This window comes from Bos javanicus, chromosome 10 (assembly GCF_032452875.1).
Source record: "Bos javanicus breed banteng chromosome 10, ARS-OSU_banteng_1.0, whole genome shotgun sequence".
Taxonomy (NCBI): domain Eukaryota; kingdom Metazoa; phylum Chordata; class Mammalia; order Artiodactyla; family Bovidae; genus Bos; species Bos javanicus.
Window position 1 is genome coordinate 51,399,288 of NC_083877.1, and position 27,779 is coordinate 51,427,066.

Below are 27,779 nucleotides of genomic sequence, written 5' to 3' on the forward strand. Positions count from 1 at the left end.
AATGTCTATGCTTGAATCATCCCGAAACCATCTCCTCCCACCCCAGTCCGTGAAAAGCTGTCTTCCACGAAGCTGGTCCCTGGTGACATAAAAGGTTGGGGACCGCTGGTTATAAGAACTATTTTTAGTAGTTCCACAATACGTTTTCTAAAAGCTGTGCCAAAGCGTACCTCGCCAGGACCTGAAGGTGAACTGGCACACATGGAGGAGAAAGTGCTGGGGCAGACAAGGAGGCCTCCCCTTCTCTGTACTTCCTCCCCCCTCCCCCCAGATCCCGCAGAAACATCGAAACTATGAGTGTTTCTGGAAATAGTCATAAGCAGAGAGGAAAGCGACGTCAGTCAGTAGCCTTGAGTTTTCCAGAGGTATCCAGAAACACAGGTTTTCTCTTACCTAAATCCTTTCCTGAAACCCTGAGGCTGCCAAGACGTCGCCACGCTACCTTGTGGCAGCATCCAAGAATGATACCTTCTCTTGAGAAGTACGGCTGCCCCCGGACCTGAATCCAGGTCCTAAGCCAAGTGCCTGAGTGTCAGCAGCTGGGGCACCTGCTGTCTACCTTAACAGAGACACCCCACTCTCTGCAGGACTAGCTGGGCTCTGACCCTGGGGCTAGAGTCTGGCCAGGATCCTCAGCATGTCTGGCAGGGGTTCAGATGTTTTACTTGCTCCTGGCCAGCCCCCTGCCCTAGTGGGCTGGACTGCAATCCCTGGCTGACAGAGCCTCACTCTAAAACGAACACTCTTCTAAGAACCAGCGTACAGCTATGAGAAATGCTGTGCCTCATGTCCTACGTGGACCTGAGGGATGTCAGAGACACCCCAGGCTGAGGTCAAGGTGGTCACGTGCCCTTGGAGAATGTAAGTGGAACTGCTCAGCCGTGTCTTGTGCACCAGGCCTAAAATCGGGCAAGCCTCTGCCCCAGCCCTGCTTCTCCTTCCCCTCCCCCTGCTGAATCATCTGCAGGGACACAGCATGCCTCATAGCAGTGTGGCAGCTGGTATGGAAAATAGGGCAGTGGTGGGAATCTTGTTCACCTGGCCCAGAATTAAATGTGGCTTCAAGTCCTGAGCCCCTTGTGAAAGGCGAGCAGGGTAGGAGATGGCTTGTGGTCCTGTCTACCCAAACTTCTCCTCTCTGGGTACCATGCCCTCAGGAGGGCTCCAGACTGGCTCAGCCACAGGGCAGGAAGTCTGGCAGTGTGGTGGGAGGGGCTCTCGCAGACGGCAGGCAAGATTTCACAAGAGTTCTATGGACTGACTTTCTGCTGATTCTACTTTTCATGCACTCGCCTGGGTGACTTCCATCTCTGGATCCCACCTCGGATGTTACTCGTGAATGACCTCTCCTGCAGTTGTGGAGGCCTGTTAGGAGTTTGCAGGCCCCACTGGGGATGTAATTCTGGGCTTCTCGAGCTTGTGGGGATGGGTGGACGTGGTCTCTCGAGGGACAGCAAATCCAGGACAGATCTAATTGCTGCTAATCAGGTTGTTTTTCAATTTTTTTCTTTTACGTATAAATACTTAAAACACACACGCATACAGATTCCATGGCCTTAAAAGTCTTTATCGATCTTTACATACACTTTTAATCCCTAGTGATATACAAGTATAAGAATTTTTTTTATCGTAGTTGTGATTCAATATATAATTTATTTAGTCCTGTTTTCTCCCCCACTTTATCGCATATAAAATTTCCTCATACTTGTTTTTAAAAGCTACAAGACCAATTGTTATGTAACCTTTTGGAGGTCACCGATCTCTTTGATAATGTGCCACTGTAAGTGCCTAAGTGTTAGCAGTAAGGCTTTTATTTCAGATTCCCATCATTACTGCTCCACAAATTTCCTGGCACTTCCAGTAGTAGGTATTCAACACAATGCTTGTTTAAAGGAGGACTTAGTAATAGCTGGCTGCTCCCTCCTTGATGGTTTATTGTTGGGCATTCAAATTGTTTCTAGTTTTTGACAGTTGTGATGCACTGCTGCTGTCAACTCCTTCCTATAGTTTTTTTCTCCTTCCCAGAAGGCCTGTTTTTGGAAGATGTTTGGGCTTGGAAAACATGTATGCTTTATTGTCTCTGTGCCTTTGCTTATGCACAAGGAAAGCCTCCTCCTTGTTTGTCCAGATTCTATCCTGCAAGACTCTGCTCACACGATGACTCCTCCCAGAAGCCTTTCGTCTACCTGTACTTGGAAGTGAGCGCTGCTTCATCGCTACCTGTGCCTTGACTTAGTTAATTCAGGCTGTTGTAACAAATTACCATAGAGTGGGTGGCTTGTAACCAATAGAAACTTATTTCTCACATTTCTGGAGACCAGAAGTCTGAGATCAGGGTTCCAGCATGTTGGGGTTCTGGTAAAAACCCTTTTCCAGGTTTCCTCATATGGTAGAGAGCCAGTGGGTTCTCTGAGGTCTCTTTTAGAAGGAGCCCATTTACAAGGGCTCCACCCTCACGACTGAATCACCTCCCAAAGTCCCTACCCCCTAAGATGCCATCCTGTTGGGGGTTAGGATCTCAACATATGAATTTTGTGGGGGACACAAACACTCACCCCTTTGTACTCCTCTCCAGTGGTACTCATCACATTTTATGATCCAATTGAAAAAAATTTTATATATACATCTTATCTCCTTTATTAGACTATGTTATACCTTATATATGTGAAACCCAGAACGGATCATTTTAATACCATTTGTTCTATAAGAACTATTTTCAGTTATATGCATGCAAAAATCAGTAATAATCACTATTTTCTTGACTTGTTATTTAGTTTTAAAACAACAATTAAAAAAAAATACATTTCCACTTTAAAGATGCACAAATCCATTACAGATATTTCCTGGAAGAACCCAAATTTTTACTTCCCAAACAAAATATTACACCTCACAGTTCACTGTAAAACCTGTTTTACGTTTTAAACCCAAAAGTCTAAGTGGTCACACAGGATAACAGAATTGAAGTCAGATTCTATTTCTTTGTTTTTGTAATTAGTATGATATCATTTTTAATTTTAAACCTACCATTTCTATTTAAAGGCAAGAACAAGCAATAAATACCATGGAATTTGGGACGTAAGATGACAAAGTTGGGAGGTTACTGAACAATTAGTTGTAATGAGCATACGTCGTGGTCAATGATCATCAGGGATCAACTATGTAACCGGGAGGTCTCTAAATTGACATTAGCAGAGAACATATATTCAAGGAGAAGTGATATAGAACTGTGATCATTTGAAGTTTTTGTATACATTAAGAAAACCCAATAGTAACCATAGCAGTTGTTTACAACTCTGACCAAAAGAACTATTTTGGAGGGGGTGTTAATTTTTACCACCGGCATTATTTAGAATCATGATGATGAGAAGAAGTTTTTATTACTGTCACATTCTCTATGGATGATGGCCCCCTTATTGCCCTCTGGCAGTGCAGGCAGCTCCTGTCTTCCTCAGGAAGGTCCACCTGATTCGTCAGCAAGCTTGTGGGGAGCAGGGGTGGCTGTGCAGTCCACGTTGTACAGTGTCTGCTGCACAAACAAAGCAGTTCTGAGTGAGGGCCTTGGCGGGACCTCTAAGGTTGAACTCCCTTTCTCTATACGTGAGGCCAGTTTTCTTTGTGTAGTCCAGACAAAGTAACATTTCACAACAAATTCAATACAGAAACAGATGAAAAAAGCCCAGCCTTTTCTATCAAGCCAAACATGAAAAAAGTAGCAAAATTTCTTTGTGACCCAGTGTCACTCTTCTGACTCATTTTTCGTTGTTCTTTGGCAAATACCAGATATTCCTCACAGTATCGTGTTTCATATGCTAAATGGGATGAGTTTGTTGTTATTCAAAACATTAAAAAGTATTCTCCATTTTAGTCTCTAATATGGTAAATACTGATAGCTGTGTTTCACATAAAAGAGATCTCTTTGGAATTGTGACTAATTGTTGAGAGTGTAATGGGACCTTTTGGGAAGTTGAGAATTGCTGTACTACAGCACTGTCTTCAATATGGCAGATGCCTATGTACACTTGTTAAATGAGTGAGGGACTGATGGATGGGATGTGCAGGCTGCAGTGGGAATTGCAGGGAGGGGCCAGGCTCCTGAGGCAGTGCTGGTGGATATCACTGGGCGGTGGAGGCTGCCACGGTCTAGGAGCACTGGCTACCATTTAAGCAGTGTTGGCCTCAGGAGTGGGGTCTGGGGATGAGGGTAATGGAGGCTCTGTGTCCTAGGGTCTTCGGGATGCTCACTGTATCTTCTTTCCCTTGGTGTTGGTGGACAGGAATTACCCAATATTCCTCTCCTGGGAGAGGAACTGAGCAGAATGGATTTCTAGGGATCTATGGCTGCTAAACCATGAGGTGAGAGCACAGTGGCCAGAAGCCTATAGCGTTAAGCAGACAGATCCAGTCTAGGGACCTCTTGCTCCTCTTGTGGGATCTCCGGCAAGTTGTTTTTCTGCTGTCTGACTCCACCACAAGGGGAAGGTGGGGTGAAATATTTGTGCAGTGTCTGGCATACACTGGGTGTACAAGACATTAGTGGGTCCATTAGCAATGCCATCAATAAGAAGAAGAAGAAGTAAGCTGGGAGGTCTGGGGTTAAGGAGGAAGGATCCCACGGGAGTTCTTCCTGGTATATCGAAACTTGGTCCTGAATAATTCATTGCCATGGGGGCTGTCCTGTCCACTGTAGCATGATTAGCAACATCCCTGGCTTCTAAGCCCTACTTGCCAATAGCACTGTCTCCGTGGTTCTGACAGCCAAAAACATCACCTGGGGGGCAGTTTGGAAACTATCCTACAAGGCATAGATACTCAACCTTCTAGGGCTCCGTTGTGGGGTGCCTGCTTGCCTGCAGTGCCCCAAGAAGAGAAAGACGTCACACCAGCCTAGTGCACACAGATCTGACTCACTCCCTGCAGAAAAAAATTCTGCCAAGATGTTCTGCTCTCAAGGAAACAAAAGGCTTCCTGTCTCTGATCCTTTTCTCTGAAGAACCTTCCTGCTAATGGAAACTTCCCTCAGCGTTTGGCACGCCGGGACCCTGGGGAAGCAGTAGCTGACCAGCACAGGTTTTGCTGAGGGAAATGTGGCTAATACCCAGCAACCCGGGGGGAGGCTGTCCTGCCTTGCATCCTTAGCCTTGACTCTAATGGCGTCCAACCCCCAAGTCTCTACTGAAACATCTGGTCCGATCAGAAGCAGAACAAATAAACCAAAGGCGGTATATTCATACAGCAGGATGCTACAGTGACCCGAGTGAATGTGTCATACCACATGCAACTGCACGGATGGCTCACCAACATAATGTTGAGTGAAAGAAGCCCGGAACAAAAAGAGCACATATTATATGCAACCATGACCAAAAAGCTCCAGAAAGTCAAAATAATCTGTGTTAAGGTTCCAGGGATGCGTGTGCAAGGGAGGCTTCTGGGATGCTGGCTTAGGTTGTGAAAATTCATTGAGCACTTTATGATATAGGTATTTTTTGAGATATATATTATGCTTTGATAAGAAAAACATTCTGGGCCAAGGGGCAGGAAAGGCCCTTCACCAATATCCTTGTGAACACAGGGAGGAAAAATCATGAACAATTCTGCCTGCACGGCTCTAAGTTATTATTAATATTTTTGGACTCAGTTTTGTAAGTGAGACGATGTATGCCAAATAACTAACCTGGTAGTTGACATATAAAATGCTCAATGAATGGTAATAATTACTACTGCTAATAAGTTGTTAACTGACCTAATATACAAAATAATAATTAAATACAAAGAATAGCCTTTTTTTTCTTAAAGGAGAAAAAAAATGTTCTGGAGTTTTCAGGTATGTCTTTGGGTTTGGAGCTCTCTCCAAGCAGAGTCTTAGAGGAAAGAAAAACCAGTAACCAACACAAAAATAAAGTCCCAAAGCCCTGTCTCATTTGGCCAAAGTGTTCAGTTCACTTCAGATCCATCATTTATTGATCCAATGCACTCTTTAGCCAGGAACCTGTGATCCACCTGCCTAATCAAGTATTTGGATCACCTTGACCATCAACCTATGAATTTCCAGAACAAACAGGTGTGACTGCTTAGTCTCAGAGTAAAACTTTGGCAGAAAAAGTGAGGTTTAGAAAATGTGCAATGATAGCTCCATGTTCAACCTGACTGGAAAGAAGATTCTATAAATTCCTCTCTTCTGAGAAAGCCAGCAATTAGACAACCTCAGCAAGATAGAAGGTTTCATTACAAGCTGTTCTCTTCAACTGCAAATTAGACACCAAATTAACTCTCAGGAAGATCTGAGACTCTTTCAGATTATTTGCCACCAAAGAAGTCTTAGCCTGACTATTTCTTAATCAGATATGAGAGACACTTCATCGCTTTGAGAAGACTTCTACCTAGAGCGGTTTCCTAAAATTTAAATTTCAGAATTTTAGGAAACACCTACAGCTACACGTCCCTATGACCTGTGATGCCGATCATAGAATCACCTAATACACTGTGAAGCAAACTCTATCTGACATAGTCAAAAGGCTTGGATTCACTGCAACGTCCATTTAAAGAAGAAAGTCCATGCCCATCTCTGGAGAAAAGGCAGGCTCTTACCTGGTCCCAGGCTTTGTCCATGGGCACTTGATTGGATCAAGATGCAGTAAAACAAGAAGATAGAGACACACAGGGGATTTTCCATTTCTGTTTCACCTGGGGTCCGAGGTCCTCTTGCTAATTTCTGAAGCTAAAGAGACCAGATTGCCTATTGATACTTTGTTAGGGAAGACTGTCCATTAATAATTAACCTTTTAAACATGTTCTCTAGTGTTCAGACTCTTTTCTTCCTACACCCAACCCCCAAATCTAAATCTGCCTCATACAAAAAAAGAGAATAAGGTTGATTTACAGAAGTATTTTTTATCCTGGTACATTTTGAAAATAAAATATCTTGTCATGTATTCTTGCCTTCCAGGGCCAAGGTCACAGTTCTAAATGCATCGGTTTGAAGTTAATATGTTTGGAAATTCTGTCAAAGGTCAGGGATAGGTGGCTTCCACAGAGTTGCCTAAGTCTCTCTCTGACAGCACTGCAAAGGGGATACAGGCAGTGGTATTTCAAATGCAGACTAAACTCAAAGAGAAAGGAAAGGACTCTGCTATGAGGAGAGCCCCCATGGGGTCTGTTTTCTGTTGAGTTTAGCGAAACTACTGGTCCTGTGGTTAAAGAGTGATGGGCAAAATTTCTATAACTGAAAGGGGCAGAAAACCTCTAATGTCAGTGTAAAAAGGAGTTGGTAAAGAAGCAAAGATGCAGAACTGGATGCTTTTGCTGGGGGCTGCTTTGAAAAATGAGTAAGCACACTCTTTCCTCCTTTGTATTAATGGATGCTCTAACAGTGTAGAGGACTAGGAAGTAAAGCCACTTGGTGAAACCAGACAGGGGAAATGCTACCATGTGATTCTCGTGTAATATTCCTTGGTAAACTTTATTCACTTTTTTCAACTTTAAAAAAAATACCTATCAATGCCAGGCACTGTTCTAGTACTTGGGATAAACAAGTGAACAAAACAGACCAAGATTCCAGTCCTTGTGGTATTTATATACCATTGGAGATGGGAGAAGTCAGATAAGAGACAATAGATATAATACATAAGAGATTTATGTAGATTGGTAGAATACGATCTGAGTGACAGGAGAAGGAAAAGTATGGCTGAGTTAAGGGGGCTGGGGAAGGTAGTGATTTTAAATAGAATGGTTAGGGTGAGCCTTGTTGGAAAGTTGAGTTCTGAGCAAGATTTTGAGGGAGTTGCCCCTGTGGACATGTTGAGGAGGAGAGCGTCAGGTAGTTAGAATAGCCAGTGCAGCCAGTGCAAGGGCCCTGAAGTAGGAGCATGCCTGGAATGTTCCAGGAACAGCAAGGAGGCCGGTGACTAGGGAAACATCATTAAAAGGACTTTGGCTTTTATACTGTGAGACATGGGGACTCACTCTGAGCAGAAGAGTGATATAATTTGTATAATATTTGTAAAAGATCATTCTAGTTTATAAGACTAGGAACAGATTACTAGCAAACTAGGATGCAAGTGGTGAGATCTGCTAGGAGGCTATTACAGTGATCCAGCGAGAGTGATGGCGCCTTAGTTCAGCATGGTCAAAGTGGAATTGGGGAGTGATGGACGGATGGTAGATGTGTTTTGAAGGTAGATGCAACAGGATTTCCTGACTACTGGGGTGAAGAGAAAGAAGAGTTGAAGATGACTTCAAGGGTTTTGGTCTGAGCTGGTGGAACAGTGGTGTTGATATTAGCTGAGATGGGAAAGGCTGTGAGTGGAGCAGAGTTGGTGGTAGAAGATAAAAAATTCAGTTTTGGCTAGGTGGAGTCTGAGATGCCTCTTAGACATCCAAGTTGAAATGTTGGGTAGGTATTTAGCTAACTTGATGATCACTGCCTGGATGAAACAAACTGAGCAGGACTTTCATTTGGTCCTATTAGTTTGGACAGACTGACCCCAGGGCAAAGCTTAAGACTGTGCTGTCTGGTGGCTGCACTTCCTTCTGGAGGTCTATGGCATGGAGACCTTCTAGTTGGATGCATGATTCCTGAGCAGAGGCTTCTGTGCTGGCTTTTTGGCTGGCTCCGTCCTACCTGCACTGTTAAGCAGAATCTGAAGGTTCCACTTTACTAATTTCCCAGAAAGCTGGAACCTAGAACAGCTGACTATCTCCTTGGCTCCTCTCCCCTAGGCCCACCTCATCTCTTGTCTTCTGGGTACTGCTAGGAACCAACTCCACTCCCGACCTCACTCTGCAGATTAACTTACCAAGACACTGGTGAATCCACGTGCCTCCAAGATCCTGGGTCTTCTACCAACTAGCTGTGCACAGTGTTACTTAACCTTCTTGAGTTCCATCTCTTCGTCTGTAAAATAAGAGAACATGAGCCAGAGATAATATTTTGAGATATCAATAATATATTTCTTCCAAACTCTCCCTCACACCCTCCCTCTCACCTAAGAAGAGTAAAGTAGACAGAAGTCTATAATCTTAGTCTTCCTAAAGCTTCAGTTCAGTTCAGTAGCTCAGTTGTGTCTGACTATTTGTGACCCCATGAACCGTAGCACACCAGGCCTCCCTGTCCATCACCAACTCCCAGAGTTTAGCCAAACTCATGTCCATTGAGTTGGTGATGCCATCCCATCATCTCATCCTCTGTCGTCCCCTTCTCCTCCCGCCCTCAATATTTCCCAGCATTAGGGTCTTTTCCAATGAGTCAGCTCTTCACATCAAGTGGCCAAAGTGTTGGAGTTTCAGCTTCAACATCAATCCTTCCAATGAACACCCAGGACTGATCTCTTTTAGGATGGACTGGTTGGATCTCCTTGCAGTCCAAGGGACTTTCAAGAGTCTTCTCCAACACCACAGTTCAAAAGCATCAATTCTTTGGTGCTCAGCTTTCTTTATAGTCCAATTCTCACATACATACATGACTACTGGAAAAACCATAGCTTTGACTAGATGGACCTTTGCTGACAAAGTAATGTCTCTGCTTTTTAATAGGCTGTCTAGGTTTATCATAGTTTTTCTTCCAAGGAGCAAGGGTCTTTTAATTTCATGGCTGCAGTCACCATCTGAAGTGATTTTGGAGCCCCCCAAAATAAAGTCAGCCACTGTTTCCACCGTTTCCCCGTCTATTTGCCATGAAGTGATGGGACCGGATGCCATGATCTTAGTATCCTGAATGTTGAACTTTAAGCCAACTTTTTCACTCTCCTCTTTCACTTTCATCAAGAGGCTCTTTAGTTCTTCTTCACTTTCTGCCATAAGGGTGGTGTCATCTGCATATCTGAGGTTATTGATATTTCTCCCGGCAATCTTGATTCCAGCTTGTGCTTCATACAGCCCAGCATTTCTCGTGATGTGTTCTGCATATAAGTTAAATAAGCCGGGTGACAATATACAGCCTTGACGTACTCCTTTTCCTATTTGGAACCAGTCTGTTCCATGTCTAGTCCTAAAGCTTAGGACCTAGCCTAAGTGAATTCTAAGCAACAAAGGCAAGCAAAAGGCTAAGAATGTTTTAAAGGGATGTGAAGGGAGAAAGAATATTCCTACCTTCCTATCACTAGAGAGAGAGTCTCTTGGACTTTGTAAGTAGATTGGGGAAAGGGAGATTTGTCTAGGGTGCAGAGGGGACAGTACATTGCTTCCAGAAGGTGGTAAGAACTCAAAGAGGAAATGGTGTGAGTTTGTCAGCTGGGGGGCAAAATATACCCCTGTGCCTGGTATAGGTTGGGAGTAGCAGTGAGCTACCAGTGACAACAGGTCATGAAGATGGGGAGGATGGGGGTCATCTGTGTGGACTGATGGGATAGGACCAGGTGCTCACCCCAACTCCAGGCCTTGGTATTGTGTCTGACCTAGAACTGGTGGTAGGTGGGATTGGGGTGAGAAAGAATCCAGGAGGGCTGGAAAAATAGGAGCTTGAAATTACAATTCGGGTGGGTTACAGAAAGCAAAGCTATTTCTTCTACATCAGAATCTGTGGACTGAGAGTCACACCTCTGCAAGCACAGGTATGTCATGAGTATTAGAGATTTATATGTGAAGTGCCCAGCCAAGTGCTGAGTTTATAGTAGTGTGTGTGCTCAGCCGCTCAGCTGTGTCTGACTCTTTGTGACCCCAGGGACTGTAACCTGCCAGGCTCCTCTCTCCATGGGATTTCCCAGACAAGAATACTGGAGTGGGTTGCCATTTCCTTTTCCAGGGAACCTTCTTGACCCAGGGATTGAACCACTGTCTCCTGCCTTGGCGGGCAGATTTTTACTATTGAGCCACCTGGGAAGCCTCAGTTCATAGTAGAGGTTCAATAAATTACAGTGGCTTGTTTGGGAAGCAGTCAAGGCATTGGAATCAGACAGATCTAGGTTCAGGTCCCTGGCCTATTGCTTACTAACTGGGTAACCTGGGGCAAGACATTAGCATTCCAAGATTTCGATTTTTTCATCTGTGTAGTGGGACTAAGCATATTTACTTGATCAGATTAAAGGAGAGGTAAACCCTAGGACTTCCCTGGTGGCTAGACTTCCCTGGATGGTAGAGTGTCTGTCTACAATGCGGGAGACCTGGGTTCGATCCCTGGGTTGGGAAGATCCCCTGGAGAAGGAAATGCAATCCACTCCAGTACTCTTGCCTGGGAAATCCCATGGACAGAGGAGCCTGGTAGGCTACAGTCCATGGGGTCACAAAGAGTCGGACACGACTGAGCGACTTTACTTTCACTTTCAAACCCTAGGCAGTCTTTGCCAAGCAGGAAATAATACATAGCAGCTATTGTTATTTTTATTGTTTTAATAAAGAACATGGGGTGTTCTTTAAACAGTCATGAGGGTGTCCAGGAGGTAGGTACCAGCAAGATCACAGGATTAAAATTTTAGCAGAAAATTAAAAGGGGAGGAAAACAGAAGGGTCTGGATCAGTGGTTCCAAAATATGATTGAGGGTTGGAATCAGAGTTAGCCTGAGAGCTTAGGAAATGGAAAAACTTCAGGCCCCTCCCATGAAAAAGTAAAGAAGAACATCCAGGGCTGGGGCCTGGACCATCTTAATTTTAAACAAGTTCTTCAGATTGTTCTTGCTCACCCAAAGTTTGAGAACCATTGCCTCAGAGTGGTGCTTAAGAGATCTGTTGGGTAGGAAGAAGAAAGTAATAGATCTTTCTAATTTTTCTCATATCACTTATTATAGGCTGAATGCTTTTGTCCCCCACAAATTAGTACATGAAACCTGGCCCCAGGGTGATGGTAGATATACAGGACCTTTGGTAGGTGATGGTCTTGATGGCAGAGCCCTCAGGAATGGGATCACCGCTCACATGAAAGGCATGCCAGGCAGATCCCATGAGCCTTCCTCCGTGTGAGGTTACAGTGTGAAAATATGGCTATCTATGAGGCCCTCATCAGACATCACATCTGCTAGTGCCTTGATCTTGGACTTCCCAGCCTCCAAAGCTGTGAGAAATACATTTCTGTTTTTTATAAACCACCCAGCCTATGGTATTCTATTATAGCAGTCAAATGGACCAACATATCACCTTTGAACATTTTGTTTGTGTAAATATAATGCTTATTATATATTTACACTATATCATTTGTATATAGCACTATGTAATATATTGTTATTGTTTAGTTGCTAAGTTCTGTCCGACTTTTTGTGACCCCATGGACTGTAGCCCTCGACTTCTTTGTCCATGGGATTTCCCAGACAAGAATACTGGAGTGGATTGCCATCTCCTTCTCCAGGGGAATCTTCTTGACCCAGGGATCGAGCCTGGGTTTCCTGCATTGGCAGGTAGATTCTTAATCACTCAGTCACAAGGGAAGCTCATGTAATACATTAGTGCTATATAATTTATAAGCAGATAAATATTCATATACTTGGGAGAGCACCCCAGAAAGCCCAGCAGTCCATGGGAGACCCTTCACTTCCCAAGAGCTGAAAAGGGGAGCAGGCTAGATCCCATGGAGCCTGAAGCCTCCAGAGAGTTATCAGCATTGTGCATAGTGGTAGAGCCCAGCGCTTACTTTGTTTTGCAAGCCTCAGTCTAAAATAATAATGATCTTACAGTTAGATCCCTAAAAGTTGCTCAGTATTTGCTTTCTTTTAATTTGAAGAGCTTCTTGAAGAAATGGAGATTTCAAGAGGATGGGTATTAATGACCTGAATGTAACTTTCCTTTTAGTGTAATGGTGATAAGAAAGTTATTCAGAAGGAAAAATATTTTACATAGATAAAGAGAGCTAGAGGAGGGAGAAACCATGGTATCAGGTAAAAATCTCTAATGAGAGAAGCAGGGTTTTCTATTCTGAATCAGATTTTCTTGCTTTTATCATCAGACACTGGGATACCTGAGAATGGTAGTCTCTTTGTAGAATTAGAGGGAAAAATAATCAAAACAGTAAGTTTTGGATTGGTGCTATTATTTCCCTCACTTCATAGTTGAGATTTAAGAGGTTAAGAACTAGGACAAAACCATACTTTATCAGTGAAAGGCTGACAGCAGGGAAATCAAGACCACCCGAATCCAGGATCACTTTTCTCAACCACAAGCCCTTAATCCCTGGACTTTCTTAGCCCCACACTGAACTTTCTTTCTTCAGCATTATTCCACTTCCAAGATTAAATTTATGAAATCTGTAGGATCATGTCATTGGAAAATGACCACCTCTGTTACACCTGCTCAAGCTTTTATTGATCCAGCTTGATCTGTATGGACATTTTTGTACCATTAGGGATCGAAACTGAGCAGGACCCTGTGGGGCTTCTGGGCATGGAAGACTTTCTGCGTCCCCCATTCCTTATTTGTAGGAAACAGACTTCAGCCTCCATGACCTTCCCTGAGTTCTGAAAGGCAGATTTGAACAGTAATAAAGGAAGGGACTCTTGCCTGGAAAATCCCATTGGCGGAGGAGCCTGGTAGGCTGCAGTCCATGGGGTCACTAAGAGTCGGACACGACTGAGTGTCTTCACTTTCACTTTTCACTTTCATGCATTGGAGAAGGAAATGGCAACCCACTCCAGTGTTCTTGCCTGGAGAATCCCAGGGAGAGGGAGCCTGGTGGGCTGCCGTCTATGGGGTCGCACAGAGTCGGACACGACTGAAGTGACTTGGCAGCAGCAGCAGCAGCAAAGGGAGGGGATGCAAAGACAAGAGAGGGAGCAGCCAGGAAACAATAGTGCAGCCTTGGAGTAGGGTCCTGGTTGCACCTCAGTGGATACATACAACAGTAGCTTTAAGCTCTTTATAGAATTAAAACCTCCAGTGGAAGATTTAGCATTCTTCTTCAGAGAAGATCATCAGGGAAGTCAGATTAAAGGAACCAGAGCAGCTCATCAAGAGATTATCTGAGAGCAGTTTAAAGGAGTGCAGGCTTTACCCACATTCTAATCTTATCAACAGAATCATCCTTGAACTGTGGCTATAAAACTCCTCACCAAAACCTCCAGGGTTGGGGACACACAGTTTTTGAGTGCAGGAGCCCTCTGTGTCCACATTTGCCAGGCAAAACAATAAAGCTATTCTTTCCTACTTCACCCAAAACCCTGTCTCTGAGATTCAATTCAGCAACACAGAGGCCAAGGTTTTGGCATCGGAAATATGACCAAAGCAAGTAGGGGCGGTTCTTTGAATTGGCTTGGAACATGTCCTTGTTTGAAGAGGTTGAACTGGAATCTAACCTTTTCCTTATCTATTTTTTTTTTTTTAAGGCAGGCAAACAAATGAAAGATGAACACAAGATTGCAGATGCTGTTTTAGACTGTTTGAAGTATTTCAAGCATTTCAAGCAGGTGTTTATGCATTCAAGACAATCCTGTTTGCATTGATTAACATTTGAAGATTCACCTCTGCGTGAGGTCTGCCTCTGGCCAGCTCTGTGACCTTGTGCAAATAACGCAACCCCTCTGTACCTCAGTTTTCTCAGTTGTGAAATGAAAGTGTGAGGGTGGATTGTTATCACATGGAATGTGCTTGGTACAATCAGCTCTCATTTGTAACAAATGAGACAAAAAGTACTTCCTCCATTTTACAAGTGAGGAAGCTGAGACCCTGAGAGTCCTTGTCTGAGGTCACACGTCTCTATGTAGATTGGGTCTGAGGACTTCTGGGTCCCTATAAACTCTGATCCTCTCTCATTCCAGAACCTGAACTGAAGAGCTGGGAACAAAGAACTGAGATCTCCTTTTACACTTACTTTTATGTTTCCCACTCTGGGCTGACCCACTTACTCTCTCTATCAGAATTACAGTTACTGGTTTATGGAACAATTAAAGAAAGAAGCACAACAACAAATGAAACCAAAGCTGTCTTTCTTTGTGACTGGATATTCTGGAACCAAGAGTGCACTTTATGATTTTGGTAGTTCCAGTAGAATGGAAAACCCCCCTTTCCTCTGTTTGCATTGTGCTTGGAAGCAAAAGGAAGTAAAGATTTAAGTTGGTTTTGAGCAACTAGGTAGACACGGACCACTGCTGGCTCCTTCAAGTTTGACAAGGGTTTTCTCCCCGTGGGAAAGAGGGTGAGCGTAGAATGAACTCTGTGCCTGCGTCCTGCAGCTGCTTCGGGTGTTGATTGGGCTTGGTGAAGGGTGTCACACTGGGCTCCTAAGGGAGACCAACTGCGAGCTATGAACTGAATTGGCCGATTGCTGTAAACTAAGGGCATAAGTTGGGAAGTTGGGCCATCAGCACAGCAGCTCCCTTTCCCCGGGGTCCCAGTGAAACCATTTATCTTAGATAGGGACTTGAACCCACGTGGCTGGGACTCAGACCAGCCAAAACCCCACTTGGGACTCGAACCCATGTGGCTGGGACACAAACCCAGCCAAAACCTATGGTATTTGGTTTCAGGACTTAATGAAGCTCAGGTTCTTGATGCCTCATCACAGAAAGAATTCAGTGAGAGACAAAGTGATAGGTAAGAAAGGATTTATTCAGATTCAGAGAGAAGCACACTCCACAGACAGAGTGTGGGCCATCACAGAGGGTGAATACAGTCGTGAAATATGGCGTGGTTAGTTTTTATAAGCTGGGTAATTTCATATGCTAATGAGTGGGAGGATTATTCCAACTATTTTGGGGAGGGGGTGGAGATTTCCAGGATTTGGGCTGCTGCCCAGTCCTTGGTCTTTTAACAGTGCCTTGGAACTGTCATGGCGCCTCTGGGTGTGTCATTTCACTTGCTGCTTGAGGATCAAGGGATAGTCTTGTCTGCCATCCTGGGCCCCATTTGATTCTAATCAATTAATGTTGTGTCCTTGGGCTATGTCATTCTTTCAAAAGTTGTGCCCTGCCCCTGGGGTATCTCTTAGGTCCAAATGGCCCAAGCCTCTCTACAGCAGCTCGTACTTGCCCCATGTCACACAACCATTTCACAGAAGTTTTCTGAGCTTAGCAAATGAAGTTCTTGGCTGCAAGAAGTCAGGAACAGTGTTCTGATTCAAGGGCTGCCAATGACTCATCATTTTTCCACATGGTGTCTTACTGTCAAGGTTAGTAATCAATTCCTTGGTAGGTCTAGAAGTCAGGGGTTAATAGTTCAGGGGCCTGGTTCCGCATGCCAGAGTCTCTATGTGATTTCACTGAAACCTCAAAATAACCCTATGATGATGCATGTATGATTATGCCCTTTATACAGAGAGGAAAACTGAGACTTAGGGAGGTTACTCAGTCACCCATATCCACACTCTAGTAAGTTGTGGGATGAAAACTGAATTGTGTTTGTTTAACTTCAAAATACACACAACAAAAAGTAGTTTTGCCAAGAGTAGTAGGAATTGGCTATCAGCTCTGTATGAATCTAAGACTTAAAAAATGGGATTGTGTTGTGCTCTTGCACTTCAGATAAAGACAGATTTATTTATGTCTTTTTGGGGAGGGGGTGGAGATAGTTTATTATCATTATTTTAAAAACAAATGTTTTCAAGCCCTTTCTAAGTGGAGGTAGCCTGAAACAGTCCATGAAACATAGCAGAAGATAGAAATAATGGAGACATTATGGTGGACTTATATAATTTACACAGAGATTAATTTTCCCCAATTGGCAGTAGAGAAAGACCAGCCAAGATGAAGGGACTGGAACCTTTACTCATAAACTTTGGCAAGCACAGAACAAAGTGTTTGACAGGCAATTGTTAGGGTGAGACTATGCTACAAAAGACCTAATTTACACATCATCAATGGTCATCCAGTTATTTTTGAAACCATCTGGGCCAGGTCACGCCTAAGGGTCCTCCAGTACGAAACGATGAGGTGCTTTGACATGCTTTGATAATTCTGTTACGACAAAATTTTTTTAAAAGGTAAAAGCATGACTTTCAGATATAAAATTGAACATATGATAAGTATTTTATTCAACTTATTAATGAGGAAGCTGGTAAGGGTGTTATAACTAGTTCAAAGGAAAAGCTCAGTTCAGTTCAGTTCAGTCACTCAGTCGTGTCCGACTCTTGGCGACCCCATGAATCGCAGCACGCCAGGCTTCCCTGTCCATCACCAACTCCCGGAGTTCATCCAAACCCATGTCCATCGAGTTGGTGATGCCATCCAGCCATCTCATCCTCTGTCTTCCCCTTTTCCTCCCGCCCCCAATCCCTCCCAGCATCAGAGCCTTTATATCTTAAAATTTATGTGGGCAAATAGAAATGCAGCTAGCTTCCAAAGTCAGTTAAACTTCTACAGGACAGCGTTTTGTACTTCTGTTAGTAATGGCACCCCACTCCAGTTCTCTTGCCTGGAAAATCCCACGGACGGAGGAGCCTGGTGGGCTGCAGTCCATGGGGTCACAAAGAGTCGGACACGCCTGAGCGACTTCCCTTTCACTTAGTTTCCTACAATGTACACAGTTGCAGAATGCCTCAAGGGCAATGGATGCTAGAATCAGATAACATAGGAAGGTTGCGCTGGGTGTGGACAATGCATAGTTTTCTACTGAAGCACAGTTTTCTCTTACAATTCCTATGTTAAGAAATGATAGAAGAAATATTTAGCTGCAGAATTTTAAGATAATAGGTTAGTACTCCTTCTGGAGGAAAGGCTATCTCTTATCTCTTTTGATATTTATCTTTTGAGTATCTTTTCTGGACTTCCCTGGTAGCTCTTTTATCTTTTCTGGACTTCCCTGGTGGCTCAGACGGTAAAGCGCCTGTCTACAATGTGGGAGACCCGGGTTCGATCCCTGAGCCAGGAAGATCCCCTGGAGAAGGAAATGGCAATCTACTCCAGTACTATTGTCTGGAAATCCCATGGACAGAGGAGCCTGGTAGGCTACAGTCCATGGGGTCGCAAAGAGTCGGACACGACTGAGCGACTTCACTTTCACTTTCACTTTTCTCTGGTGTCTCAGACAGTAAAGAATCTGCCTGCAATGAAGGAGACCTAGGTTTGATCCCTGGGTGGGGAAGATCCCTTGGAGAAGGAAATGGCGACCAACTCCAGTATCCTTGCCTGGAGAATCCCATGCACAGAGGAGCCTGGCAGGCTACAGTCCATGGAGTTGCAAAGAGTCAGACATGACTGAGCATATTTTGTTATAATAGAGAACTGGATTTCCTTGCTGGCATCTCTACTTTTTTAGTCTCAGTAGCAAGCAAATTATTTAAAATCTTTGTGCCTCAGTTTCCCTACTCTAAAATAGGGACAGTATTGGGGATGAATAAATGGAAATAGTCTGTGAACAGTGCTTAGCACAGTTCCCACCATCCTTATTATTACAGTCTTTCATCATGCTTTTTATTTCTCCTACACTTATATGTTCTTTCCTTTTCTCTTTTTCTGCCCATTTAACTATGATAAAGAATAGGAAAACTATTTATAGTGGTTTTGAAAAACTGTATAGATAGGGTTTATGCTTCTTGGTCTCGATTTTGAAAATTAACTACATAAGTTGTTATGTATGCCTTTAAAAAAACAAAAAACAAAAAGCATTCTCCAAAAAAGTGTTTCCTGAGTGATTTCCACAATCAGTCTTAGAACAGCTAACCCTGAATTTAAATTGAAAAACTCCTTTTCATTTGGCTCCTTTTCTCAGGTTAATGGCCAGAGAAAGCAGGTTCTAGAGTGGGAAAGGCCCCCAGAGGGGTCCTTGCAGGGGTGCCGAGGACAGGACCCACCCCCTGGAGGTTGACTCGTGGGAGTCAGGACTCGGAGCTCTGTGGTTGAGTCTCTCCCTGTCTGACTCTTCAGACCCCAGGGGTCATTTCTGAGGGCCAGAGAGCATAGCATGTCGCAGGCAAAGGAGAAAATCGACCACACAGCTCTGCCCAGAACAGGTGGTGCAAACCTGCCTTTGGGAAGTTTATTTTTTCCCTTGGGTTGGGTAGAGGAGGGACTCTTTTCAAAGCCCTGGATGTCTCTGGGTCAGAATACCTATGTGGATTTGACCCCATTGTCACCAGCAAAGCCATTAACAAGTCCCGAGAAATAAAAACAGAATCTGGGTAACAAAGTCTACTCTTTCTTTTTTTTTTTTTTCTTTTCCTCTGTGCTTAGTCTAGCTTTACTTGCTCAAAGGGGGTCATGTGCAGAGGCCTGGAACCCAGCCCTTCAGACCAGAATCCTTAGTGTGAAATGGCTGTAGTGCCTGACACCTCAGCTCTGGGGTGCGTGCAGAGGTGCTGCACACAGCACTGCAATTCAAGATGGTGGCAGTGGTAGGCCGTGTGCAGAGATGCTGCACCTGGGGAGGTGCGCTGCACACCCTGGGCCAGCCTCGCGAGATCCTTGCTCTCGTGAGCTCCTTGCCCCGCCATTGCTGAGGAGATTCCTAGAAAGCAGCCCCCGCTCAGGCTTGTCTGGGACAGCACGGACTCTGCAGCAGGAGCTCTTACTCCTCTGCCTTTCTTAGCTTCTGAACCAAAGTCAATCTCCTTCCACTGGCTTGAATGACACCTGGCAGGAGAACAATTATGGGCCCAACAGGAAAGTTCCAATGCCATCAGCCCCAATTTCAGCTCTCATGCCCTGAGAAACTGCCAGTTTATTCAGGTGAGGCCCACAGGCGTCCCCCCCTTTCCTTAGCAGCTTGAGATTTGCAGAAAACAAGACTCTCCAGTAAGCGCTTGATATGAGTGAACCAGGTTGGGTTAGGATTTTACCTCTAGGTTAATTTCAAGGAAAGGAGAAGGAAAATACTTCTGGGTCTAAGCTTCCTTTGAATGCATGGCTACTGGAGTGATATCCCCAAGAGAGCCATTTTTCAGTCTACAATTCCACTCCTCTATCATTTAATCTGACTGTCAGGCTGAGTGGAGGGCGGGGATTTTGGGAGAGTGAACCATCATATCGATGCCTTAGGAAACAGTGAAGATTAGATCTCCGAGGTCAGCCGGTGTGTAATTGGAATCTCGGGGCTAGGAGAACACAGTCAGATTTACACAGGGCTTCTTGTCTCTAGGGATTCTTTTATTTTTTTTGCTATCATATCATCTCTGATAGAGCAAAACTGCTTGTTTTAGCTCTTGATAGAAAAGTAACTTCCCTTGTCCATTTTTTTACAGGCGATGTATAAACAGGAAGAAAGTGGAAAGCCTGTCATTATGTGTAGCAGTACCCACTTTTGGTTATATGCCACAGAGAGGGATGTGGATTTGAGGGTAGAAGATCTGGGTTTGAGTCCAGTTCTGCCTTGGGTAAGTTATGACTTTACTACAATGAGAATAATGAAAGCTGTGATTCCAACCTCACAAGGTCGTGAAAATGAAGGATGGTAAATATCTAAACATTCTTAAGCAATAAAAGAACCCACATGAAGTAGAGACCCCAGGCTGGGATGTTGAGAAGGTGAGTGTGTTTGTGGAACATAGAAATTTTAGCAGACTTGGGGGTCCAAGCGGTTCTGCTTCCTGACCTCAGAGCAGGATACTTATGGTTACCACAGGGCAGCTAGCAGCCACCAGCAGAGGGAAAGGTCTGGTTCCTAGCAGGTCAGGACTCTCTTAGAAGGCAAAGAGGGAATGCTGAAATGCCCACTCTAAGTGGTTTATGAGTATTGAAGAGGAAGAACTTTTCCTCTACCCTTCTAGGTTCTTCTGGCTGGTCTAAGAATTAAAATGACATGAAGCAGATTAATAGGAGAAAAATGAAACAAAAGTTTAATAACACTGGAGAGATCCAGGAAAACTGAGTAACTTGCCAAAATGGCCAAAGCTCTTACCTTAAATACCATCTTCAGCTAAAGACATATTAGGATGTTGGGATAGTGGTTTGGGGCTTCAAAGCAGAGGAATGCAATTCACGTGAAGGTTAAAAAAGCAACATTTGTTAAACAGTCATTTACTGGACCATAGAGACAATGGGCACAGAATGGACTCTGATCTCTAGTTCCTGCTGAGCTTTCCCACTAGTGCTAACCCATATTCTTTGCAGAGGTCTCTGGTGTTAGCTCTATTCTGGAAACAGGGCACCTATCTAAATTCTTTTAGGTAGTTAGGGATAAGGTCACAATTTCTTCCTGAGTCTTTTGGGCTTTGATTGTTTTGAGCTCAAAATAATCTGCCTGCCAAAGAGATGTTTTGGAATGGCAAATTTTGCTCCCCAACATGGGCTTCAGAGAGGAAGGCAAAACATGAATGGGCTACCTTGTAAAAATAATTCCTGCAGACTTAGGAGGTGGGGGTCAAGGGCAGCTGAGATCTAGTGGACTGCAGGAGAACTGAGGGCTACTGCAATGCGGGAAGTACTGGGGACCTCACCCCTACTCCTTGGTGAATAAAGCCTGACACACTTAGTTATTAACCAGGTGCGTGCATGCTAAATCGCTTCAGTTGTGACTGACTCTTTGTGGCCCTATGGACTGTAGCCAACCAGGCTCCTCTGTCCATGGGATTTCCCAGGCAAGAATACCGGAGTGGGTTACCATGCCCTCCTCCAGTTATTAACATGGTTCAGTTCAGTTCAGTTCAGTCACTCAGTCATGTCCGACTCTTTGCGACCCCAAGAATCTCAGCACGCTAGGCCTCCCTGTCCATCACCAACTCCCAGAGTCTACTCAGACTCATGTCCATCAAGTTGGTGACGCCATCTAGCCATCTCACCTTCTGTCATCCCCTTCGCCTCCTGCCCCCAATCCCTCCCAGCATCAGGATCTTTTCCAATGAGTCAACTCTTCGCATGAGGTAAGGAATTAATATTGCAATGAAGCTTGCGTTAGTTGTCTCTCTGACTCTCTTTGCTGGCCCCTCCTGTCTTCACTGCCCCTTCCTTAACTGAGTTCTGAGACCCTGAACTGCCTTTATCTACCCCGCCCCCCAACCCATTCCCCAGGAAAATTACTGCTTGGGTCTGCTTTCTCCCTGGAGACCCATGAGGAGAGAGGTTGGGTATACAGGTGAGATCCTCTGAGCAATGCATGTGGATGGAAAAGAGAAGATGTCAAGGGGATAAGGTCTGGGAATTTCAGCATTTAGAAGTCAGGACAGTGAGGAGGGATCTTTCTGCTTTTGCAGAATTATTTCTTAAGAACAAGTTCTTAGTGGTAACATTTCTTGCTAAAGAGTGGGAACAAGAGTCTGTAAATGACTATATGAATTGATTTCTGGACAACTTCACCATCATTGTATATTAGCATTCAACATTTTTTGTTGTTGTTCTTTTAGAATATGTAAATTGTAATCTTCAGAATGCTTTCATTTACATTTCTTTGATTTCTAGTGAGCTCTAACACATTCCCACTGTTTGTCTACTACTTGTATTTCCCTTATGAGAATGGCCCTGTCTTTTACCTATTTGCCTTTTGGAATCTTGACATTTATCTTACAAATTTGAATCAGCTGGCTTTGATAGATCTTAATTCTTTGTAATGTTTGATAAAAATATTTTCCATTTAAAAAAATCTTCAGTAATGCTAATTCTTATAGTGCAATTATTTAAATAGCCTCAAAGCTGAGAAAGTTAAAATTCCCCCAGAGAGGCGGTGGGTGTGTTAGCTGCTTAGTCGTGTCCAAATCTTTGCGACCCCGTGGACCTTAGCCCACCAGGCTCCTCCATCCATGGGATTTCCCAGGCAAGAATACTGAAGTGGGTTGCCATTTCCTTCTCCAAAGAGAGGTGATAAACATTTTTTTTTTTCAATTTTCTGCAAGTTCTATAATTAGATTTTATATTTAAATCTTCAATCAACCAAAGCTTATTTTGGTGAATGTTTTACTTTTAATTACTTTTTCTGTTCTAAAAACCAATAAATGTTGATTATTGAAAAATAAGGACAGTAAGAGCAAAAATAAAAACATGGTGAAAAGGATCCATAATTTCACCATCCAGAGATGGCCACTTTAGACAAATACTGAATGTTTGTGAGTAGCACCTTGAAAATCCTAATATTTTGCTGTGTATGCTTCTTATTTTTATTAAAAAATAGAATACATGTATACCTCTCTACTGCTACTGCTACTGCTAAGTCGCTTCAGTCGTGTCCGACTCTGTGCGACCCCACAGACGGCAGCTCACCAGGCTCGCCCGTCCCTGGGATTCTCCAGGCAAGAACACTGGAGTGGGTTGCCATTTCCTTCTCCAATTCATGAAAGTGAAAAGTGAAAGTGAAGTTGCTCAGTCATGTCCGACTCTTAGCGACCCCATGGACTACAGCTTACCAGGCTCCTCCGTCCATGGGATTTTCCAGGCAAGAGTACTGGAGTGGGGTGCCATTACCTCTCTACCCTAACCTAATTTCATTTTCTCCTGAAAGGCAACTCCATCCTGAATTGGTACCTATAATTCTCATCTTTATTTGTATATGTTTGCAGCATAAGTATATGGTTATAAATATATAACATTATTTTATATGTTTAGAAATTATTATACTATCTATAATTTGTTTTTTCATTTTATTTTTGGGATTTACCTCTACTGATAAAATTGGTGTAAATAGTCTCAATGTATATCACAATTTGTTCATTCTGTTGATGGATATTTGTGTGGTTTAATTTGCGCTTATTTTTTGCTGTTACAAGCAATGTTGCAATGGGCTTTCATCTTCTACAAGTGAACTTCCAGGGTTTACTCTTAGAAGAGTGAAATTGAGGTCTTGTGAGACATGTGTGTCTTCAGTGTTGCTAGATGTTGACCATTTATTCTCCAAAATGGTTGTTCCAATGAATACATCATGAACAAAATTGAATATTTCTCCCAGTTTTCCACATCATCACCAGTACTTGATAGTACTGGATTATTTAATCTCTACCAGTTTGATGGATATAAAATGGTATCTCATTGTTTTAATTTTCATCTTTCTGATTACTGCTAAGGTTGAGCATAGTTTTATATGTGCCGTTGGTCATTCAAATTTCCTCTGCTATACATTGCTTGTTCATATCTTTTATCCATCTTTCTATTAGTTCATTAGTGTTTTTCAGTAAGAAAAATATCTTCTCCCCATTTGCATTATCTTTTCATATTGCTTATGATGCCTTTTGTTGAATAGAATTTTCAACATGAGTTGAATTTTTACATGAGTAAAATTTTCATGTAATCAGATTCATCAGGGTTTTCCTTCAGGAACATTCTGTAGAAGAGGTAAATTCTTACCTTTATACTCTTAGGGTATTTTGGCAAGGCCTAATAATTAAACTGATATAAGATCAAGATTGGTGGGAGAAATATCAATAACCTCAGATATGCAGATGACACCACCCTTATGGCAGAAAGTGAAGAAGAACTAAAGAGCCTCTTGATGAAAGTGAAAGAGGAGAGTGAAAAAGTTGGCTTAAAGCTCAACATTCAGAAAACTAAGATCATAGCATCCAACCCCATCACTTCATGGCAAATAGATGGGGAAACAGTGGAAACAGTGGCTGACTTTATTTTTCTGGGCTCCAAAATCACTACAGATGGTGATTGCAGCCATGAAATTAAAAGACACTTACTCCTTGGAAGGACACTTATGATCAGCCTAGACAGCATATTGAAAAGCAGAGACATTACTTTGTCAACAAAGGTCCGTCTAGTCAAGGCTATGGTTTTTCCAGTGGTCATATATGTATGTGAGAGTTGGACTATAAAAAAAGCTGAGCGCCAAAGAATTGATGCTTTTGAACTGTGGTGTTGGAGAAGACTCTTGAGAGTCCCTTGGACTGCAAGGAGATCCAAGCAGTCCATCCTAAAGGAGATCAGTCTTGGGTGTTTGTTGGAGGGACTGATGTTGAAGCTGAAACTCCAATCCTTTGGCCACCTGATGCGAACAGCTGATTCATTTGAAAAGACCCTGATGCTGGGAAAGATTGAAGGCAGGAGGAGAAGAGGATGACAGAGGATGAGATGGTTGGATGGCATCATGACACAATGGACATGGGTTTGGGTGGACTCCGGGAGTTGGTGATAGACAGGAAGGCATGGCATGCTGTGGTTCATGGGGTCTCAAAGAGTCGTACATGACTGAGCAACTGAACTGAACTGAAGATAGACTAATAAGAGAAAAGTATACAAATTTATCCAAGTATTATGTGACAATGGGAGCCCTTATAAGACCCAAAGAAATTCTGAAACTTACAAGCTTTTATACTGGCTTGAACAAAGAGAGGCAATTGTGGAAAAGTAAATCATATAGAGAGGCTAAAGGCAGATAAAAATTATTTTAACAGGGTCTGTTAGTACAGGATTCTCTTGGTTTTGATTCCCCATTGAAAAATGTTTCTTTTCTCCTGTTACTGGGAAGCCATCTTCCACATGGGGATTTTTATCTCCTATTTTAGGAGGAAAGGGAGTGATAAGAATGCCCTTCTCACAGGATGCTTTCCTAGTGCCTGTAACTTAAAACAATACAAAGGTATTCTGTGATTTGTCACAATTTTTGCATTCCTAGAATTTACTTATTGGTCAGCAAGGGTTCTTGCTACAGCTACAGTCTCTAAATTCAGCTAAAAATGATTTTTCTGCCTATGCTCATTGGGCCTGATGTGATGTTCAGTAAAAGCAGATAAGTGATATGCACAAGACATTCCTGCCTTGCATGCCCTTATTCAGTCAGTTCAGTTCAGTCACTCAGTCGTGTCCGACTCTTTGCGACCCCATGAATTGCAACACACCAGGCCTACCTGTCCATCACCAACTCCTGGAGTTCACTCAGACTCACGTCCATCGAGTCGGTGATGCCATCCAGCCATCTCATCCTCTGTCGTCCCCTTCTCCTCCTGCCCCCAATCCCTCCCAGCATCAGAGTCTCTTCCAACGAGTCAACTCTTTGCATGAGGTGGCCAAAGTACTGGAGTTTCAGCTTTAGCATCATTCCTTCCAAAGAAATCCCAGGGCTGATCTTCTTCAGAATGGACTGGTTGGATCTCCTTGCAGTCCAAGGGACTCTCAAGAGTCTTCTCCAACACCACAGTTCAAAAGCATCAATTCTTCGGCCCTCAGCTTTCTTCACAGTCCAATTCTCACATCCATACATGACCACTGGAAAGACCATAGCCTTGACTAGATGGACCTTTGTTGGCAAAATAATGTCTCTGCTTTTGAATATACTACCTAGGTTGGTCATAATTTTCCTTCAAGGAGTAAGCGTCTTTTAATTTCATGGCTGCAGTCACCATCTGCAGTGATTTTGGAGCCCCCAAAAATAAAGTCTGACACTGCATGCCCTTATTAGACCTAATTTATAATGGTAAATCAGTTCAGTTCAGTCGATCAGTTGAGTCTGACTCTTTGTGACCCCATAGACTGCAGCACTCCCTGTCCATCACCAACTCCCAGAGCTTGCTCAAACCCATGTCCATTGAATCAGTGATGCCATCCAACCATCTCATCCTCTGTCGTCCCCTTCTCCTCCCATCTCTAATCTTTCCCAGCATCAGGGTCTTTTCCAATGAGTCAGTTCTTTGCATCAGGTAGCCAAAGTATTGGAGCTTTAGCTTCAGCGTCAGTCCTTCCAATAAATATTCAGGATTGATTTGCTTTAGGATGGACTGGCTCAAGAGCCCAAGGGACTCTCAGAGGTCTTCTCCAACACCACAGTTCTAAAGTATCAATTCTTTGGTGCTCAGCTTTCTTTATGGTTCAACTCTCACATCCATACATGACTACTGGAAAAACCATAGCTTTGACTAGACAGACCTTTGTCGACAAAGTAATGTCTCTGCTTTTTCATATGCTGTTTAGGTTCATTGCAGCTTTTCTTCCAAGGAGAAATCATCTTTTAATTTCATGGCTGCAGTCACCACCTGCAGTGATTTTGGGCCCTAGAAAATAAAGTCTGTCACGGTTTCCATTGTTTCTCCATCTATTGGTTATGAAGTGATGGGACTGAATGCCACGATCTTAGTTTTTTGTATGTTGAGTTTTAAGCCTGCTTTTTCACTTTCCTCTTTCATTTTCATCAAGAGGCTCTTTAGTTCCTCTTTGCTTTCTGCCTTAAGGGTAGTATCATCTGCGTATCTGAGGTTATTGATATTACTGAGGTAATGCTAAATGACTACATTAATTTCTTCATTCAGTGTGTTCCCATGCATTCATTTATTCACTTATTCAACAACTATTTTTAAAAAATCTGCTATGTGCCTGCTATCCTCCTGAGTCTGCTCCTAATTTTTTCAAACTAGTTGTATTGGAATTGATACTGTGCATATTTACAATCCTAAGCCTGATTTATGTGTGAGTGTGCTTGTGTGATATTTTTCACAAATCCGTGGATGAGGATGATACTTATCTCTTAGAATGAACTAAGTATCAGGTCTTGTTTCTCTGTGATTTGGAAAATCTGTTTGTTGACTCATAGAAATATTATTCAGAATATTTGTTTAGGCCATACTTCTTTTGGTGAATGACATAATTCTTAACAACTTTCTCAATTTCCTTCTCCATCAGTATTTTCATGTTTTTTGTATTGCTAACTTTTTATTTTGTATTTGTATTGTCCATTTAGCTAAACAATTCAAATTGATTATCCTAAGTTGTGACTTCAATGATTTATATTTTTAAATCCATTGTATCAGTTTTTAAATCACCAGTCTTTTAATTTTATTGACTAATACCTTTTATTTATTATATTTACAAGGGTTTTAATATATCTTATACTCTTTTCAGAGAATGAACATTTAAATTTACTTCTACCAATTTTCTATTTTTTAGTTTATAACTGTCATTTTTTTATATTTCCTCTTACGTTGACATTCTTCATAAGATTTTAAATCAAGTGCTTAGTTCATTTATTTCTTATTTCTAAAATAAAATCACATAGATCTATACCGTTCCCTCTGCCTTGGTTTATCCACACTCTTACTTTTAATAGGTGGTGTTTTCAGTTTTTATAGTACTTCAGAAATTATGATC

General features: G+C 42.9%; 1 protein-coding gene and 1 long non-coding RNA gene across 4 annotated transcripts in view; one reads left to right on the top strand and one right to left on the bottom strand.

The window, feature by feature from the left end:
- LOC133256238 (uncharacterized) overlaps positions 1-16,899 on the top strand; it is a 148,069-nt gene extending 131,170 nt beyond the window's left edge. For both annotated transcript variants that reach the window (XR_009739142.1, XR_009739143.1), the window contains one exon: positions 14,235-16,899. This is a non-coding gene — a long non-coding RNA (uncharacterized LOC133256238). The remainder of the gene's footprint in view (positions 1-14,234) is intronic.
- LIPC (lipase C, hepatic type) overlaps positions 1-27,779 on the bottom strand; it is a 186,824-nt gene that overhangs the window by 155,922 nt on the left and 3,123 nt on the right. For both annotated transcript variants that reach the window (XM_061431161.1, XM_061431160.1), the window contains exons 2-3: positions 8,793-8,890; positions 6,586-6,715 (exon numbers count right to left, since the gene is read on the bottom strand). In XM_061431161.1, coding sequence (XP_061287145.1) covers positions 6,586-6,670 — 85 coding nt within the window. In that variant the 5' untranslated portion in view covers positions 6,671-6,715; positions 8,793-8,890. The remainder of the gene's footprint in view (positions 1-6,585; positions 6,716-8,792; positions 8,891-27,779) is intronic.